Source organism: Myxocyprinus asiaticus, chromosome 34 (genome assembly GCF_019703515.2).
Source record: "Myxocyprinus asiaticus isolate MX2 ecotype Aquarium Trade chromosome 34, UBuf_Myxa_2, whole genome shotgun sequence".
NCBI classification, from domain to species: Eukaryota; Metazoa; Chordata; class Actinopteri; order Cypriniformes; family Catostomidae; genus Myxocyprinus; species Myxocyprinus asiaticus.
The window spans coordinates 1801826-1822408 of NC_059377.1; the positions used below are offsets into that span (position 1 = coordinate 1801826).

At 40.4% G+C, this 20583-nt stretch overlaps 1 protein-coding gene across 1 annotated transcript in view; it reads left to right on the plus strand.

Moving 5' to 3' along the window:
- Positions 1 to 20583, plus strand: part of kpnb1 (karyopherin (importin) beta 1) — an 82030-nt gene that overhangs the window by 4811 nt on the left and 56636 nt on the right. The window contains exons 7-9 of the mRNA XM_051670817.1: positions 16266 to 16355; positions 16443 to 16553; positions 16642 to 16743. Of these exons, the coding sequence (XP_051526777.1) occupies positions 16266 to 16355; positions 16443 to 16553; positions 16642 to 16743 (303 nt within the window). The remainder of the gene's footprint in view (positions 1 to 16265; positions 16356 to 16442; positions 16554 to 16641; positions 16744 to 20583) is intronic.

Here is a 20583-nt window from a genome sequence, read left to right on the forward strand (position 1 = left end):
TGTGCTTTAGCCCATTACGCCACCACCACTCTTTACATTGTTGCGTGCCTCTGCCAGCAGCAACGAACTGACCAAAGGTATGAGGAATTAGTGTAAAAATTGTGGGTAACACTTTACAACAAGGTTCTATATGTGAAGGTTGGTTAGTTTATGCAATAGCTAATGTAAAATATATATATACTAACAATACTTTTGCAGCATTTATTAATCAATGCATTACAAACAAATTGCGTGAAATCAATCCTGTAGTGGGCAAAGAAGCATCTTTTAATTTCAGTAATCTCTGGGATCAGATCGTTTACACCTGTTGCCGAATAGGACATTCCAGACTCTCACACATTCTTAATATCAGACGAAGATCCACCATTATAAGCCATATGACAGAATCTGCTATCCTTGAAACATATTTTGAGATTAAGAGATTTTTCTCAGCAAACACATTTGAAGAGATTTGTAACAGTCAAACCTGAATCAGTTTTAGAGTTCTTATCGAAAATAATTTAAAAAACCTTATTTTTTTAATCATTCTACCTTTTAATACATTTTAACTTGTTTTTCCACCATGAAAATAGCCTTGGAAGCTGGCATAGCGTAAAATCACTAACATTTATTAATCTTGATTGTTTTTCCATTTATATATTGAGGCAAAATATGTTGAATGAATAGTAATTAACAGTGAGCTAAAGTATATTTAAATGAAACCTTAACCTAGATAAATTGTATATCTTAACCTGTATCCAAGTCTAGCATTATTTAGGCTATTCATTCAGAAACCTGGATGAGCTACTGCTGTTTCTGATGTGTATTACTGTGGTTGTCTTACCTTCCTAGGCATAGATTTAACTGCATACTATAACACAACGCTACTCAGCACACGGCCCATATGACTTTGTCTGAAGTGCAAAAAACTAAAAATGTTTTATACTACTACACTTTGCAGTCCTTCTGCTGTGCCCAGGTGTACTTCCCTGATGTTTTTTGCTTGTTGCATAGTATTTAATATGTATAGTATTTCAGTAGAGAGGACATGGCTTGATTCTCCCTGCATATAGTCTTACTTATGTTCTGATTCAAATTTATTTTTTTTAATCTATAGTTTGGTCTTATTCTATTACACTGAAATATAGCAGAGATAAGATTCCTTTTCAATGGACTGTTGAATGAAGTAACTGTATGTGATGCTTCAGTAGACAAAAACAAAGTGATCCAGCAACCCTCTAAGGACATATTGGAGAAAGAATCGCCATTGGCTAGTGCATTTGTTTTTACTCGTAAGAATTTTGACAACATGCAACTGAAAACTAAAAGATACTAAGAAAACCGAGAAAGGGGCATCATATACAATGTATACTGTGTATATACACCGATGAGCCAAAACATTATGACCACACACGGGTGAAGCGAATAACGTTGATCATCTCCAACAAGGGCACATGTCAAGGTCTGAGTAGCTTAGATTGTAAGTGAACAATCAGTTCTCGTAGTCAACATGTTGAATGCAGGAGAAATTGTCAGGAGTAAAGACCTGAGCGATTTTGACATGGGCCAAATTGTTATGGCTAGATGACTGGTTCAGAGCATCTCTGAATTGGCAAGGCTGTGGGGTTCTCCCAGTCGGCAGTGGCGAGTACCTACCAACAGTGGTCCGAGGAAGGACAAACCGGCGACGAGGAGCCTTGGGCACCCAACACCGATGCATGAGGGCAATGAAGGCTATCCCATCTGATCCGAACCGTCAGAAGGTCTACTGTGGCACAAGTCACAGGAAATTGTAATGATGGTTAGAGGAATGCATCACAACACACAGTGCACCCTGCTGTGTATGGGGCTGGGTAGCCGCAGACCGGTTAGAATGCCCATGATGACCCCTGTCCACCGTCGAAAGCATCTACAATGGGAACTTGAGTGTCGGAATTTGACTTTGGAGCAGTGGAAGGTCACCTGTTCTGATGAGTCCTGTTTTTTACATCATGTGGATGGCCATGTAACTGGGGAAGATGGCCATGTAACTGGGGAAGTGATGGCACCAGGATGCACTGTGGGAAGATGACAAGCTGGTGGAGGGAGTGTGAGGCTCTGGGCAATGTTCTGCTGGACTCCAAATTGAGCATCTGTGAGATGTGTTGGACCAAAAAGTCCGATCCATGGGAGCTCCATCTCGCAACTTATGGGACTTGAAGGATCTGCTGCTAATGTCTTGGTCCCAGGTACCACAGGACACCTAAAGGGGTCTTGTAGAGTCCATACCTCGTCGGGTCGTATGAGTCTATGCATGATTGTCCTTTTTCATATTTAGTGTTTGATCCTTTTAATCACATTTTAGCTTGTGTACAAATGTACAAATTTCACATTCTATCAATTTATATGATGTCATGAAATATGCATTTAATAATGATACAAGCTGTTGTCACCGTTTCAAATTTCATACAAATTTTAAACAAAATATGCACAAACTTAATTAAAAATTTTTGGATTTCTTTCCTCTTTTTCTCCCAATTTGGAATGGCCAATTCCCAATGCGCTCTTAAGTCCTCGTGGTCGTGTAGTTATTCGCCTCAGTCCGGGTGGTGAAGTACGAATCCCAGTTGCCTCCGCATCTGAGAGCATCAACCTGTGCATCGTATCACATGGCTAGTTGAGCGCGTTGCCACAGAGACGTAGCGCGTGTGGAGGCTTCACGCCATCCACCGCGGCAACCACGCTCAACTCACCATGCGCCCCACTGAGAACGAACCACATTATAGTGACCTCGAGGAGGTTACCCCATGTGACTCTACCCTCCCTAGCAACCGGGCCAATTTGGTTGCTTAGGAGACCTGGCTGGAGTCACTCAGCACGCCCTGGGATTCGAACTAGCGAACTCCAGGGGTGGTAGCCAGCGTATTTTACCACTGAGCTATCCAGGCCCCCATTTGTTAAATTCTTTCATATTTACAATGTTTTCTGCCTTTTTAAATATTTAGGTTTTTACACATTACTCTTACTACATTTTTGTAACAAGTTTGTTTATATGCAATATATGCAATGTTTATATTGTTTAAATTAATGAGACAAGTTCCACTGTGGTTTTTCCCTCATACGTGCAATGTATGATTAGAAATAATGTTTCTTTTTGATCAACAACTGCCTGTAAATAACAAGGGATTAAAAAAAATTCAAATGGAGTGCCTGGGACCTGTCTTTGGATACAAAATCCATGGAATGAATCAAAAGGGAACTTTTACCTGTATAATGTGCATGACTTGCTTCTACAAATATTTCTCATTCAAATCTACAAGCTTTTGAGTTTTGCAACACTTTTACCTTCTAAAAGACATCCAACAGACGCGTTACTTGTCTGTAGCCATGCTGTAAAATGGAGAATGTTTTGAAAACAGTCCGGGGAAAAGTTTAACCTAAGTCATAGTTGGCGTCGTTAAATGCCATGTCAATGCCGTTTCACTGCTGAACTAAAGCTATGGTGACAGCACGATAACGACAGATCCTGACCCACTGCAGCCAAATGAGGTCAGTTTCCTTCAGGGCATGCACACACGAGACAACACGCTATGAAAGACGAGGCTGAATCCAGCATCTTTTTTTAGATTTGATCCCCTTTTCTCCCATTTTGGAATGCCCAATTCCAACTACTTAGGTCCTCATGGTGGTGCGGTTTCTCGCCTCAATCTGGGTAGTGGAGGACAGTGTCAGTTGCCTCCACTTCTGAGACCTTAAATCCGCGCATCTTATCACATGGCTCGCTGTTCATGACATCCACAGTGCTGTGACTCTCTGCGATCCCATTGAGAGTGTGAACCCCTAATTGTGACCACAAGGAGGTTACCCCATGCGACTCTACCCTCCCTAGCAACTGGGCCAATTTGGTTGCTTAGGAGACCTGGCTGGAGTCAATCAGCAGGTGGTAGTCAGTGTCAGTATTCGCTGAGCTACCCAGGCCACTGAATCCAGCTTCTTAATCCCCAGCTTATTATTCAGTAAAAGAATTTTACTGAAACTATACAACTCGAGCTCTGGCGAGTCAAATCTGAATATTTACTCGCCAGTGGCTAATAAAATACATATTTTAGTCGCATAGTGTGAAATTTGGTCGCATATGCGAGTGATTTACTCGTTATGTAGAGGGTTCTCCAGCACAGTGTCATTCAGTGTCTTTCTGAATTGGTTGTTACATTCAAGATATCAGATTTTTTTTTTTTCATTGATTATTAAAAACAAAACAAATATACACTGAATCAACATTTAACTCCATCTTCTACCCCACCCCGACCCCCAACGAACATCAGAATCAGAATGAGCTTTATTGCCAAGTATGCTTACACATACAAGGAATTAATCTTGGTGACAGGAGCTTCCAGTACACAACAATACAAAACAGCAACAAGACTTTTAAAAAATAATAAAAAATCGAATAAAATAAATATTGAAAAGAAAAGTGTATATATAGAATACACAAGACTATATACATACATAGTGCAAATCTAAATACAAATCGGTTATATACAGTGCAAGGGAATGTAATGGCAGGAGATGGTTGGATGTGTAGGATAATATAAAAAGATTAAGTTGTGTATTGCACATTAATTGTTCAATGGTGCAGTTTTAACTGTTCACGAGATGGATAGCCTGAGGGGAAAAAACTGTTCCTGTGCCTGACGGTTCTGGTGCTCAGAGCTCTGAAGCGTCGGCCAGAAGGCAACAGTTCAAAAAGATAGTGGGCAGGGTGAGTGGGGTCCAGAGTGATTTGTTTTTCCAGCCTTTTTCCTCACTCTGGAAGTGTATAGTTCTTGAAGGGGGGGCAGGGGGCAACCAATAATCTTCTCTTTGTAATCTTCTGATATCCGATTTCGTAGCTGAACCAAACCAGACAGATATTGAAGTGCAGAGGACAGACTCAATGACCACTGAGTAGAACTGTATCAGCAGCGCCTGTGGCAGGTTGAACTTCCTCAACTGGCGAAGGAATCAATGTGGGTATCCCACTTCAGGTCCTGTGAGATGGTTGTGCCCAGGAACCTGAATGACTCCACTGCTGCCACAGTGCTGTTTAGAATGTTGAGGGGGGACAGTGTTGGGGTGCTCCTCAGTCATCTCTACCGTTTTGAGCATGTTCAGCTCAAGGTTGTTTTGACTGCACCAGACAGCCAGCTGTTTAACTTCCCTTCTGTATGCAGACCCATCATCATCTCGGATGAGGCCGATGACAGTGGTGTCGTCTGCCAACTTCACGAGATTGACAGAGGGGTCCTTGGCAATGTAGTCATTGGTATAGAGGGAGAAGGGTAGTGGGGAGAGCACACATCCATGGGGGGCACCAGTGCTGATTTTACAGGTGCTAGAAGTGAATTTCCCGTCTCACAAGCTGCTGCCTGTCTGTCAGAAAGCTGGTAATCCACTGACAGATAGACGTGGGAATAGGGAGTTGGTGTAATTTGGTCTGGAGTATAGCTGGGATGATGGTGTTGAAAGCCGAACTGAAGTCCACAAAAAGGATCCTTGCGTATGTCCCTGGTCTGTCCAGATGTTGCAGGATATGATGCAATCCCATGTTGACTGCATCATCCACAGACCTGTTTGCTCGATAAGCAAATTGAAGGGGATCTAGAAAGGGTACAGTGATGTTCTTCAGGTGGGCCAACACCAGTCTCTCAAATGATTTCATGACCACAGACGTCAGGGCGACAGGTCTGTAGTCATTAAGTCCTGTGATTTTTGGTTTCTTTGGGATAGGAATAATGATTGAGCATTTGAAGCAGTGTGAAATACCATGCTGCTCCAGTGACCTATTGAAGATCTGTGTGAAGATGGGGGCCAGCTGGTTAGCACAGGATCTAACGGGGCTTTCACACTGGGCACGTTTGATGCGGTCCGATTCCGAGTGCGATTGTTCCCGGTGCCCCCCGCTGCTTTGGTCTGGTTTCACACTCACTTTATTCTATCAAACCCTGGTCCATTTGCATTCATCTTACATCATAAACACACATGGAGAACACAACGCGACACATCATACTTTTTTTTTTTTTTGTTATTTTGGTGCCATTATGCACAGCAGAGTGAGCGACAACTGCGTATATGTGCGCTTCATGGTGTAACTCAGATGTCCAGGGGAAGGCGGCTTGCAAATGGCGTTTTTTGAGGAGACAGCTGATTGCAAGGAATTCATTTGCATCTTTGTTTACACTGCACGCTTACTCGCACTCATGTCCTAGGCGAAGTTATCGCCACTGTCATCTCCAATTATACCCTATATTTATATATTTATAATAGTATTTATATATATATATATATATATATATATTAGTAATTGTAAGGTGTATAAATAGATGACGTCATCGGCTAAAACGCATGCGCAGGTTACTTCCTGAACGAGTGCACACCCGAGTCAGAGTTGCTTTCACATTCACGCGAATCGCGCTACAGTTGCATTGCAACTGAACTCAGACCACGTCCTACATGTAGTCTCTGGTTCGGTACCGCGGTGCGCTCCCCGGTCCGCATGACAGCTTTCACATTACCAATTTTTCATGCAAACCGTGCTGTTTCGAACTAAACTGCCAGTGTGAAAGCGCACCCTAAGACATGCAGGTAAAACGCCATCTGGGCCGTGTGCTTTACTTATCCTTTGTTTTCATCTTCACAGATCTTAAGTGCAGGTTGAGTAGCTGGAGGGGGGTTGCAGGAGGTGTTTGTGTGAAGTGAAGGTCAGCGGTTGTGAGACTGGGCCTTTCAAATCTACAGTAGAACACATTCAGGTCATCAGCCAGTTGTTGGTCCACCACAGGGTTGGGGGTAGGAGTCCTGTAATTTGTGAGTTGTTTCATGCCACTCCACACTGATGCAGGGTCGTTAGCTCAACTTGTTTTTCAGCTTCTCAGAGTGTCTCCTTTTAGCCACTCTGATTTCCTTATTCAGTGTGTTCCTGGCCTGATTGTACAAGACTTTATCCCCACTCCTGTAAGCATCCTCTTTGGCCTGACAAAGCTGCCTGTAAACCACAGTTTGTCATTGTTAAGTCCTAGTAGGGATGCACATATCCTCACAGAAACTGATATATGATGTAACAGTATCTGTGAGCTCATCCAGATTGGTGTCTGTAGCCTCAAAAGCACTCCAATCAGTGCAGACAAAGCAGGCTTGTAGTTACAGCTCTGCTTCATTGGTCCATCTCTTTACAGTCCTTACTATAGGCTAAGCAGATTTTAGTTTCTATCTGTAGTTTGGAAGATGAACCAGACAGTGATCAGATAGTCCTAAAGCTGCTCTAGGGACAGAGCAATATGCTTCATTTATTGTGTAACAATGATCCAGTATATTTCTATCTCTGGTTGGGCATGTAATGTGCTGTTTATTTGGGCAGTTGACGTGTGAGGTTTGCTTTGTTAAAATACAAAAGGATAATAAGTGAATAATAAGGGTATTGTTGTTCTGTGTCTGTGATTTAATCAGCCAGCTGTTGCAGCACAGCATTCAAACACGCGTTTGGCGTGATATACACACCAGAATAAATGAGGAAAACTCCCACGGCGAGTAGAAAGGCTTACAGTTAATAAAGAGCGCTTCCAAATTAGGACAGCACATCTTTAACATTGTTATATCTGTACATCAACTTTCATTGATTTAAAAGCATGTTCCACCACCTCTCGTTTTCCCTGTTAAATCCGTGATGCGATCTGCTCTGAACAGCTGAAAGCCCGGCAGATGTAATGCGCTGTCCGGAATGGCTTCACTTCGCCAGGTTTCTGTGAAGCATAAGGCAGCAGAGGTTGAAAAGTTCTTGTTTGTGCGGGTGAGGAGATGTAGTTAGTCCCTAGATGAATACTCTGCAGCACTGTTCGAAAGCCATGCCGACGGAGCTTGACCAGCATGCCTGCTCGTCTCCCTCGCCTGCGCTTCCAACTAAAATGTCCAGCAAAACGTCTGAATATTCAAAAACCGGGAAAAGATTGTCTGGCATATGCTGTCTAATGTTCAGCAGTTCGTCTCTGGTAAAACTGACTGGAAAAAGTTGACTAAACAGGAAAAACAAAAAAAAAAAAACAACAAAACAATAGGAGCGCTCCACACCGAGGCGGCCGTCCGTGGCGCCATCATGATGTATAATGATGATGAACATCCCCGTGGTCACACAAGTAAACACAAAAAAACTAAATCATGCACATCTAAAACTACGCCTTTCTCTCCACAGCCCCTTCCCGAGAGTCTCCCGAAAACTCCAAATAACTGCCCCATTTCCCATCAGATGTATCACAGATCCCAAGCCTTCTATATGACACCTCGAAAGCAGCCAGCCTCCCCATCTCCGTGCACCACACCCAAAATGAGGGCGCTCCAGCTGACTTCCATCCCCTTAAAACTATCTGTCTGCCTGTCATAACACTGGTCAGAACCCAATTTATGTGTTTTATCCCCTATTCTGATGAGCGCCCCATCGCCTAAAATACATAGTCTGGGGCAAATCGAAACCCGAATGCCCAACACGTCACACACAATTCTGAACCTTCAACCAAAATTCTTGGATCTTAACACACCCCCAAAAAACATGGGTTGTGTCCATCTTCTGACTGAAATATCTGTGTAGAGCAATAGCTTATGCGCCATACCTCCCATCACCACTCCTGGAAAATCACCTTCCTTATCGCAGCTGCTAACGGTTCCAGGGCAAGACGGAACAATAATGGGGAAAGAAGGCAACCCTGCCGGGTGTCCCTATCCAGGTTAGAATAATCTGAAATTAATCCATTTGTTTGTACCGCCGCTACCAGGTGTCTATAAAGTAACTTAATCCATCCAAACCCGTATATTTCCAAAATCTTAAAAAGATAATCCCATTCTACCATATCAAACGCCTTTTCCTCGTCAAGTGAGATGGCAGCGACCGGAGTCTGATCAATCGCCACTGACCACTTAATATTGATGAAACGCCTAATGTTATCAGAAGAGCTACGGCCCCAAATAAACTCCACCTGATCTATTTGTATTTGAGATGTCATAACTTAATCGGTTGTCAAAAAATGTGGCTAATATTTTAACGTCTAGTTGGATCAGGGAATTTGGACGGTATCTCTTGCACTCACTTGGATCTTTGTCCTTTTTAAGAATCGGACTGATCCGGGCTTGTGTCATGGTTGGCGGAAGCTTTCCATTCTTTAATAATTCCATATAAACTTCTAACAAAAGTGGAGCCAATTCTGTAGCATAATATCTAAAAAAAAAAAAAAAAAAAAAATTCAGCAGCAAAGCCATCTGGCCCCAGAGCCTTGCCTGCAGGCAAGGCCTTAATTACCTCTTCAAGCTCTTCCAAGTTTATCTCAGAATCAAGAATTTGTTTTTGTTTTTTTTTTTTGCTCGGAGTTCTAATGGTTCCACAAAATATCTAATATCTTCATCAGTAGACGAAGATGTGGAACTGTAGAGATCAAGATAGAATTCTTTAAAAGCATTATTAATATCAATGACTGAGGTAAATATTTTACCACCTGCAGATTTCACTGAGGGAATGTTAGAAAAAGACTCTCTGCTTTATATATCTAGCCAAAAGCTTCCCTGCTTTGCCCCCGACTCAAAATATGACTGTCTTGCCCTGAATAGCCAACTCCACCTTCCGCGACAAAATAGTATTATCTGTATTTCAATCGGGTCAGTTCTCTGAGGCCGTCAGAAGACATTTGGCGCTTCAGCTCTACCTCGGCACTTTTAATATTCCCTTCCAATTCCACGAGTTACGGTGCTTTTGGATCTTTTGATGAATGAGGCATACTGTATGATCCGACCCCTAAGAACTGCCTTAAGTGCCTCCCAAGCCATGCCCACAGAGGATACTGAGGACCAGTTGGTCTCCATATAAACATTGATTTCAGCCTTTAACATTTGTTGGAATTCAGGATTTTGCAGAAGGGACACATTAAAGCGGCAACTATATTTCTTTTTCTCCGTATGTGGCAACGCCTCAACTCACCCGGGTGTGATCTGAGACTAAGATGTTTCCAACTGAGCAATCAACAACAGATGAAATGAGGGACTTATAAAAAAAAATCTATTCTAGAATAAATCTTATGGACTGATGAAAAATGTATAGTCCCTACCACATTGGTTAAAGTCTCCAAATATCTGTAAGGCCAAGATTTTACACATCCAGTGAAGTGTCAGTGATGCTCTAGGGGGCTTACACACTTTTGCTTCACTATGATCAAGGACTAAGTCCATCAAAATATTCAAGTGTCTTCCCAATATTATATCATGAGGGGTGCCAGCGGCTTGCAACATCCCAAGATCTATAAAAAAAAGAGTTTTTAGAGCCTTAAAGTAAATCATACAGCCCTTTTTTTGCTGGAAGATTCCAACTTAAATGTGAATGACATTTAATGACAAATTAATGATCATATGTTATCAACTGAATGCGTTTTCAATCCCTGAATTGAGTTAATTTAAAATGAAGAAACCGTACAACCAGTCATGTTAAAGGGCATACATTTTTTTTTAGACAATCAAACATTGACCTTTCACCCCATTCCAAGCAATTCTGCTGGAAAAATTATATACAATTTATGAAGCAGAATTTGGAATAAACTTTGAAGAAATGTATAATGTTTCTTTGATACTTGCATTTAACTATACGGTTAAAGAAAACAACAAACCGTTTTTTGTTTTTTTAAGACCAACTGGTTTAAATAAAATCATTACATTTACTTCTGTAGGATGTAGTCATGGAATCTTGTCTGAAAGAACACAATGTTCGGATGTCTTGCACACGATTTACACATGGTCTGGAGCAGGTGTAAATTTTGTTTGTACCAGCTAACATTTAGAAAATATGAATAGTTTCATGAATCCGAAACTAAGTCAGAAAAGCTTTACGAATGATTTACACAGATTAATTCTGCTAATATTATGAATGAGGCCTGATGTATTTAAAAAAAAATAATAAAAAATCCTTGTTGTAAGCACGTTTAATACAACTTTAGGCACAAGTTGAATTGTCGGTTGGGAGATATGATTTAAAAAAAAAAAAAGATTTCTACTACATTTACACAGTCACATGTAACTGACCCATCAGAAAATATAGTAGTGCTGATTAATGCATGAAATATTAAACATGATCATATACTGTATCTGGGATTATTAAGTTTATTTGATCTGACTAAATACAAAAAAAAATCCTGTTTGGATTATGTAAATTCTTTTATTTTTTGCCCTTCCTGAACATTTTCCGGGCTTAATACAATTTCTCCTGTCACTGATCAAATCACAAAATTAAGGCCCCGATGTACTTCTGTAGAAGTTCTTGTTCTTTCAGGGGTAAAAATAAATTCTAAACAGCTGAGCAACGGTATACTGTTTCTGAACATTCAGACACTCACCACATTGCTGTGGGAGGTGTTTAGAAGTACATTTAAATATGAGGACGTTACATGTAATACCTTAATGTGTTGTCAATGACTTTATGCCTCATTCTGAGTAGATTTCACATGAGGTCAGAAGTTGTTTTAACAACTTGATGATTTAAAGTAAAATATATGCAGTATAAAATGTTTACATTAATTCATGACGCTAATGCGTTAACGCTATACGCATTCATAATATGCGCCAATAATACTGTTATTGTAATTTGATGAAACTGATACTATTGCAAAGGTGAGCATATAAGTGTTAATGTGCAGAATAAAAACAAAAGAATGATGGAGGCATGTCTGTCTTTGGGCAGATGTGTGAATGGCTTTTGCAGCACATGAGTGAAGCAGCATATAAAACAAAAGAGTGAATGGGCACTTCAGAGTATTTGAGTAGATTTGGTTCCTTCTGACTAATAAAACAAAACAAAAATCACATGACAAATGTGATCTTGGAAAAAGTCTAAGTGAACGTAGGGTTGGACGATATGGCAAAAAATATCACTTTCATATAATTCGATATCAATATCACGATGTACATTCACATTTGCAAATTTTTGTCAGAGATAATGACATCTGAATTTCACAAAATTAGAACAGAAATCTGTTTATTATTAAATGCTTGTAACATGCAGATTAATAAAACTAGACCATAAAGTTTTCTTTCTAAATTTAATGGCGTTCTGGAACCATGATAACTTACGTGGTGTGATGTTTACTCAAATGCGGGGAAAAGAGGAAACGTGTGAAGAGCAGGACATGGGATAAATGAAGCGTGTTCAGTGCTAGAGAAAAATATTCAAGAATACAGCGCAGAAAGATCAGATATGATGTAACCAGCACTGTTGTTTTGTCATGCTGCTCACTAGAGATGATGAGAGGACGCAACCATTGTTATGTTGTCTTGCAGTCCAGATGGAATCAATCCGGGGTCTGGACCCGGAACGCGGTGACTGGCGTAGCGGGGACTTTAGCATCTTCATACAGTCTGAGGCTGCGTTTCCACTGATGCGGAAAAAAATCCTCTTTAAAGCCACTCCCAACACTAGGGAACAGCTTGCCCCGCGCTGCTGTCAATTCTACAATCCAACTTGCAAGCACTCGGCTTTCATAGGTATGAATTGAAAGCGCTCGCCTTTACTCGCCACACGTCAGTGGAAATATATGATAAGCAAGCCGAACTGCTTGCGTGTTTATCAACGCGCACCTGATCGTCTAGATGTAGAACACAGGCTAAATATCGAAAATTACTCAAGCTTATCAGTGTTGTGGAGTTTATCGCAATAAATATTGAGATCGTTTTATCGCCCAGCCCTAAGTGAACAATATTACAGATGTAGGTACATTTGCACCAGCTCGCTAATAACTCACACGTTCACATTTACTGATTTTGACTGACTAAACAACATAAACGAAATCAGCTGTCAGCCTCAAGGTAGGTGGAGCTCTAGGTCACACCTATCGATGACATGGACCAATGGCACTAAGGTGTTTAGAAGCCGGTAAGAATTTTTCTTAAGTTCGCCCCAGTGAGCTGTTCCGAACCACCGAAACAAACGCAAAAACCATCTTTTTTTTCTTTTCTTTTTTTGTTCTAAATGACGTCACACCCGTTCGTTCTTCGAATTTTGTAGGAAGTATATCTGGGCCTTTACGTGCTTGTGTACCTTTCTAATTTTACTAACTAAAGGAAAACATGGGTTTTTACAAGGGTTAATGAACACTCAACAGCATAAAATGCTAGCGAAAATCCATACGCAACAGTCAGCGTTATCTGAAGTTATGAAGCGTGTTTTGCATTTTCTGTTGACTTCTCATTGGCCAGCATCCACTTCATACACTTCGAGAACTTGAGAAACAACAATAGTTAAAGGGCTCACAGGCTGGACAGAGCAGATTCACTGGCCTTTTACAGGCATGTCAACTCGCAAGGGATTAGTAAGGGGTTATTTTGAATGGGCGTTTTAAAGGTAAAAAAAGATGCAGTAATCTTTGCTGTGAAAACTTTAATGTGGTTACATCTGTCTATATATCTGCATATCTAAATCTCTCACTATAGATGTCCCCCTCTCTTATTTCAAGCAATTTGATAGCATAGCGTAGTCCTTCAATTGGAATGGTAAACGTCCCAGATTACATTTCATTAAGTTGCATAGGCCGATTGACAAAGGTGGGCTAGGCCTACCCAAGATTGTGCATTCGGTCTCAGACGTTTGGCTCATTGGTCACTTCCACCTGAGAGAGCCCCTCCCTGGTTTTGTATTGAACAGGAAGTTCTTGCCCCTATTTTGCCATTGCATAGCCTTTCTATCAAACTAATCGGAGAAGTTTCACCCTTTTATCTTGCATTAGCACTCGGTATGGACAAAAGTGTCAAGTGTTTAATTCGGACATTTATTTAAATATAGCCTCGAGCATACGGCTGAACCCAAAATTATGTATTAAGTCCCCTTTCTGCTGGACAGAGTGGAGGATTGAGAGGGACGTTAATATGCTCTGTGACCTATATGAGAGTGGAGTGTTGAGATCATTTGAAAATATGGTTCTGCATTTTGGGATTATTCCCAGATCTTAGTTCTTTAGGTATTTACAGCTGCGCCACCTGCTTTGTACTATTTTTGGGAGTAGCATACACCCCCTTACAGCAGCAGACACTCTGGGACAGGTGATTACTGCTTTTGGAAAAGGTCATGAGGCATCAGTGTATTACTCCCTGCTAATTCAGAGTCTGGGGGACGGAGCTTCAACTTCTCAGATATTGGGAGAAAGATTAAACTTGGTATTGGAGGAGGGAGTGTGGGCAAGGATTATAGTGAGGGTTAAATGTTGATTCTGTGAATAAAATATATATATATAATGTGTGTGTGTGTATATGTGTGTGTGTGTGTGTGTGTGTATGTATATATATATATATATATATATATATATATATATGTTTTGCTTTTCTTTGTCCATTTTGTGAATCAGAATAAATATCTGCATATCTGTACCTAAAATGTGGTTGGGTAGTTATGGATTGAACTTAATTTTTTTTAAATGTAGTGTTTCTAAAAAATAAATAAATAAAAAGGTTCCTTTTAGTAGGTATGTATGTAAATGTATTTTAAAATCTGGTGATATACTCCACCCACTTGTATTTCCTCCTATAAAAAAGCGTATGTAGCTTAGGAGGGAAAAGATTAGTTTGTTTGACCTGACGAACACCTATTTAGGGTTGAAACATTGTCAATAAATTGGAACGGTTAGTGTGCCAGCATCTCTTAATAATTACACTACCCCACATCCCTGTATAAAACGAATACCCTCCAAATAGGGATCATGTTTCACAGTCTGGATAAATAGCCAATGAATTAAGTGCAATTGTTTAGTTTTTGCCCGAAACCTATGTTGACTTGCTTACACATGGGCAATCTTACAATACACGACTTGCAGTCGGCACCCTACGACTCCAGTCCATTTTCCGTTGTGCTGGTGTAAACGCTTCAGGACTGTAGTGTATCAACTACATGACTATTCGTCCCTGACATAGACCATGTGTACAGCTGGTATTAAGAGGTGTTTTGGGGGGCCTGGGTAGCTCAGCAACTAAAGACGCTGACTACCAAACCTGGAGTCATAAGTTCAAATCCAGGGCGTGCTGAGTGACTCCAGCCAGGCTTCCTAAGCAACCACTTGGCCCAGTTGCTAGGGTGGGTAGAGTCATGTTGGGTTAACCTCCGTGGATACCATAATGTGGTTCTCGCTCTCCGTGGGGCACGTGGTGAGTTTTGCGTGGATTCTGCGGAGAATAGCGTGAAGCCTCCACACACGCTAGGTCTCCACGGTAACGTGCTCAAGCCACGTAATAAGATGCGCGGATTGACTGTCTCAGACGCGGAGGCAACTGAGCTTAGTCTTCCGCCACCCGGATTGAGGCGAGTCACTACGCCACCACAAGGACTAAAAGCGCATTGGTAATTGGTCATTCCAAATTGAGGAGAGAGAAAAAAAGGCATTTTGGGTGATCCGATCACAATTGTACAAACTAGGCATCACCGTTACACCTGCTCTTCTCTTTTGACCTTGTGTTCAAATTTTGAGAAGAGTCTCTGATTTCATAAGGACATCAGTCATTATGTCTGTTTTATTAAAGTAAAAGACGAGAGAGTGCGCTGGTTTTTAGGGCTTTTCTTTCTCGTAATTTTTAGCCAACATGACGTTTTGAGCAGAATTGAGTTATTTAGTGTAATACCTGTAATTGCGCTTCTAATGTGCATGCTGCTCATTTCTGTGTCCCTACTGCATACATGTTCATGCATTCGCTTTTTATTGATTTTCACATCCTATGCTTATTTTAATTGATATCTGCTCATAACCGGCGAAAATCTGTCCGTTACTGCTGCCTTTGGCCTTGTCCCATTTCAAAAGGATCGCCTAAAATGCATCTTAAAATGTAAGAAAGCAAAATATACAAACTCACGCGGTTTATTCTTGATAACATGTAAAAAAGCATGAAAGAACAGCTTGTGCTCTTTCTAGGAAATGTATAAAAAAAAAAAAAAAACGGCTGAAAATAAAGACAGCGAGTTGAGAGATGATAGGTGTTGTTTTATTTTCGTATTTTTATCTCGTGCTACCCAATGCCTTGCTCCCTCATTTCAACAAACATGAAAGAACAGCTCGCACCCATTTTGCTGTTTGCAAAAGGAAACATTTAAGCAAAAAAGCTGAAAATAATAAAGTCTGAGTCTGAGACTTCTCGTCTCGGACCAGTCGCTGACTCAAATCATCAAAAGAGCTGAGCTTGAGTCAAGTAGTGTACACTATGCTTTTAAATGTGTGTATTGTGTTGCTGTAGTAAAAAAAATTTTATTATTATTTATTTATTTTTTTTTTCTGTAGGTGAGAGTTGCTGCGTTACAGAATCTGGTGAAGATCATGTCCTTATATTATCAGTACATGGAGACGTACATGGGCCCTGCGCTGTTTGCGGTGAGTTTGTACTGCTGTGCTGAAGTGATTTGATATTTGTGAGTGCTTAAATATCAGTGATGTGCTTACCTGCTGCTTCATGTTCAGATCACAATAGAGGCCATGAAGAGTGACATTGATGAAGTGGCCTTACAGGGAATTGAGTTCTGGTCCAACGTCTGTGATGAGGAGATGGATCTGGCTATTGAAGCCACTGAGGTGATAGACACTGCAATCATATCATCTCCTGTCAACTAATCCATAAACAGCCATTTAGATCAGTGTTTGTGTTCATTAATGTTTTCAGGCATCTGAACAGGGTCGTCCTCCAGAGCACACCAGCAAATTCTATGCTAAAGGAGCTCTGCAGTATCTGGTGCCCATCCTCACTCAAACACTCACCAAACAGGTAACGCATAAAACCACCACATATGCTCTATAAACACCAAGGTTTCATTGAGTTCTTTGGGAAGAGAAATCCCAGACAGGTCCATCAATCTCTCCTCATTAAAACTTCTCGCTTCCTGTTTGAGTAAAAAAAAGTTGAAACGTCTATTTCAAAACTTTTCCAAGGTTAAAATGGTTTTCAGTGGTACAGTAGGTATCCAACCAGAGTATCCACCGCATTCACCGTGTGAATTGGTCATTAGCAGATCTAAACTGCCATGGCCGATATAACCTTATAAAGATATAAAGCCATAGTTGAATGCCTCAAAGCTTTCTCTCGTCATGACCATTCAGTTGGAGGAGGTAATGCTTAAGCTTATTTTGCCAACCACCATAAAATAAATTAAAAAAAAAAAACATAAGAACAACAAAAGCAAAAAAAAAAACCACCATAACATTGTATTTCTGGACGGACGCTGCAATGGAGACATATGAAACATGTTCCAGCAAAATTCAGCGTTCACGAGGATGCCCACGCATCGGAGATTTATTTGCTTTCATTTTGAATAAAAAGTGAATGGAATTGTTCATGGAATTGATAACATTATTTCTCACCTAGGTGTTAAGAGCTACTGCAGACAACGTGGCTGTTCGCACGGCAGTAGTCTGTTGCAGTGGTTCACAAATGGTGTGGGGTGGCACATTGGTGTACCGTGGGTCGGTGTGCCGTGGAATTTCTTACAACTTAAATTATTTTTCAATTATTCCATGAAATATGTGTAGTACAATTTTTTTTTTATATATATATCTTTTTCACAGATGTTTCACAGCTTTTGAAAGTAATCCTAATCTAACTACCTAAATAGCCTAAAACGAAAAAGCTGTAACTTCCTCTCTCACACTCCTTGCTCCCATGGCAACGTGACATTGCTTACCGTGCGCCATTCAAGTAAATGGTGTTGGTAGCAGCTAGCGAGTAAGCAAACTAGGCTTTGCTAATAAGTCCAGCACCATTGATGGGTACCTACATTAAAAAGCAGGAAAAATAAATGACCCTGAAACATCCTTCAACTTCACTCAAGAGTGAACCAAAAGAAAATATATAAAAAATAATCAACAGACAATACCATGACGGCTACATCGCTTTGGGCTTTAGGTGGACGGGTGATGCTTCTCCACTACCAGAATGTCTCATTTGCAGTGCTTGAAGTGGGGCAGACCTGCACTTCTCTAATTTTGTCTACAGAGTACCGACAATTATTCTTGCGTACCACCACTTCTCAGAGTCTCCCGGTACGATGTAATGTCTTTTATTAAATGCAAGTCAGTGATTTGATGAGGCCCGCCATTCACTTTTATCTGACCTTCTTAACGATTTTGATAAAATCATGTTAAACATCTGAACGCTCTCTCAGCAGAACTCAGCGGTAAGTTTAACAACACACAACCCATGCAACAGCATCGGTGCTCATCATGTGATCCGTGGTCCAGTTCCAGAGGAGCGTGCATGTTTAAGCGCATAGTTCATTACACTTCTCAAACATGAACCAGCAACATTTGGGTGAGCACATTTTATCGCGTCTTATTCACTCAAATGTATTTATGCAAATTTCTTAGTTGCTGGGTGCAGACAAAACTACAGACTTCAAAAGCTGTTACAGAAGTGATGTCAGCTCTTAAGCACAATTTTTTCACGAGGCAAAACGATAACGAAAACCTTCAAAGAAAATACATAGGAAGATTTGCTTTTAGTCTCCCATTTTGTTTTGTAGTGCTCGTAAAAAGATTGTGAATTTTCATTGAACTTGCCTATGCATAAATCCTGACAGTGTTTAGATCTACATGGTTCTCAATCCTGAACATCAAATCAGTTTGTTCACCTTTTCTAATGATTATTATCTGCACAAGTATCTGGCTCTTGTGTGCAAATTAATGTGTGCATAAGAGAGGCAAATTTTGCCCTCATTGAATGGGAGGATAGGAAAAACAGACATAATTGAGTTTTAGGCTGCATTTAGTTTGTGTAAAGTTCTACTTTGCCTTTTGTTCTTATGAGTGTTGATATTGACAAAGATACAGACTTTGGCAGATCTAAATATTCATAAACAATAACCCTACTTTGTATGTTTTTATATTCAAAGTAAAACTAATCAAAACCTATTTGTTAGTTGAGGATGTAAAGTCATATTTGCTCTTCAGCCAGATCTTAAGAAGGAATTTACAGGTGTCTGGGTATCTCGGCGAGTATTGACGCTGACTACCACCCCTGGAGTCGTGAGTTCGAATCCAGGGTGTGCTGAGTGACTCCAGCCAGGTCTCCTAAGCAACCAAATTGGCCCGGTTGCTAGGGAGGGTAGAGTCACATGGGGTAACCTCTTCGTGGTCGCTATGTGGTTCTCGCTCTCGGTGGGGTGTGTGGTGAGTTGTGCGTGGATGCAGCGGAGAATAGCGTGAAGCCTCCACACGCGCTAGGTCTCCACGGTAACGGGCTCAATAAGCCACGTGATAAGATGCGTGGATTGACTGTCTCAGACATGGAGGCAACTGAGATTCATCCTCTGCCACCCGGATTGAGGTGTCACTATGCCACCACAAGGACTAAGAGCACATTGGGAATTGGGCATTCCAAATTTGGGGGAGAACTTTTTTTTTTAAATTTATGGCCAGACCTTGAAAATGTTATTTAAATACCTCTTAACGTAATTAAATACTATTTTAATGTAAATAAACAGATTTTTAACCATTTTGTTTTTACATGTTAACATCCATTTTTGCAAACTGTTTTCAATTTTAGTGTTTCAATTGTATTTTTAATTTTTTTAGTCTATCAATATGTTTTTGTTTTTTGTTTTTTTTTCTTCTTTTTTTTAACACATGGCAGGAGACAACTTTTTGTTATGTTTAAAATTGACTATGCCCTATCCAGTCCAGACTACACATAGGCTTACAAGAATTACTTAAACATTTGGGGATATGTATCCCTTTATTTTTGGAACAGCAATGGATAACTGAACCGTTTGTGTTAAAACAAACTGCGCACATACCCAAGAGTGGGCACACAGCATATCAGTCACTGCACAATTTTCAAATAACTCCCAGCTGGTACGTCTCCTTCCAGCCAATTATGGGCAGTATATGCCGTTTTTGCGATGAAACATGTTAAAAGATGTTAAAGTCAAGGTTTTAAAAACTAAAACTGAAAAATGTATCAATTTAAAAAAATTTAAAAAAAAATGTTAAAGCAGTGCAGGACAGGTTTCAGTTTTTTATTTTAATTATTATTTTTTGTGATGGTGTGGCGAGTGACACAAAGTTGAACAGTTCAACTTAATGCAAATGACGAGCAACATGCTGGAGCGACTACCAATGCAAGAGGAGGAAGAGCCCGTATGGCGTACGTCTCCTGTGACATACTGGTGTCGAGTGCAGGCAAGACAGAAGTTATAATGCTGTGAGGGATTTCACGGTTCAGTACCATTTGTTTGTAACCACTTGCGTGGATATAATAAAACAATCATTCGTGGAAAACCGTCTCCAGAAACTGAGTGAGTTTGATTCATATTAATACATTGTTCGTAGTCAAAATTGGTGGTCGATGATGTGGTTTTTATTTTATTTTATGACTGATATCGATATTAGGAATGTGCGCTACGACAAATCTGACTGTTGTTTAAAAAAGTTTTGTAACCGACTAGTCTAAAGAGAAACCAACCAAAAAAAAAGTGTTTATGCGACCCATTTAAAATACTTAATCTATTCCAAATCCCAAGCTAAATTCCACTGAAAAGGGGCATTTATCTGCGACGTGCTCGCCTTGAATTATGATCATTGTACATTAAATATAGAACATGACACGGATTCA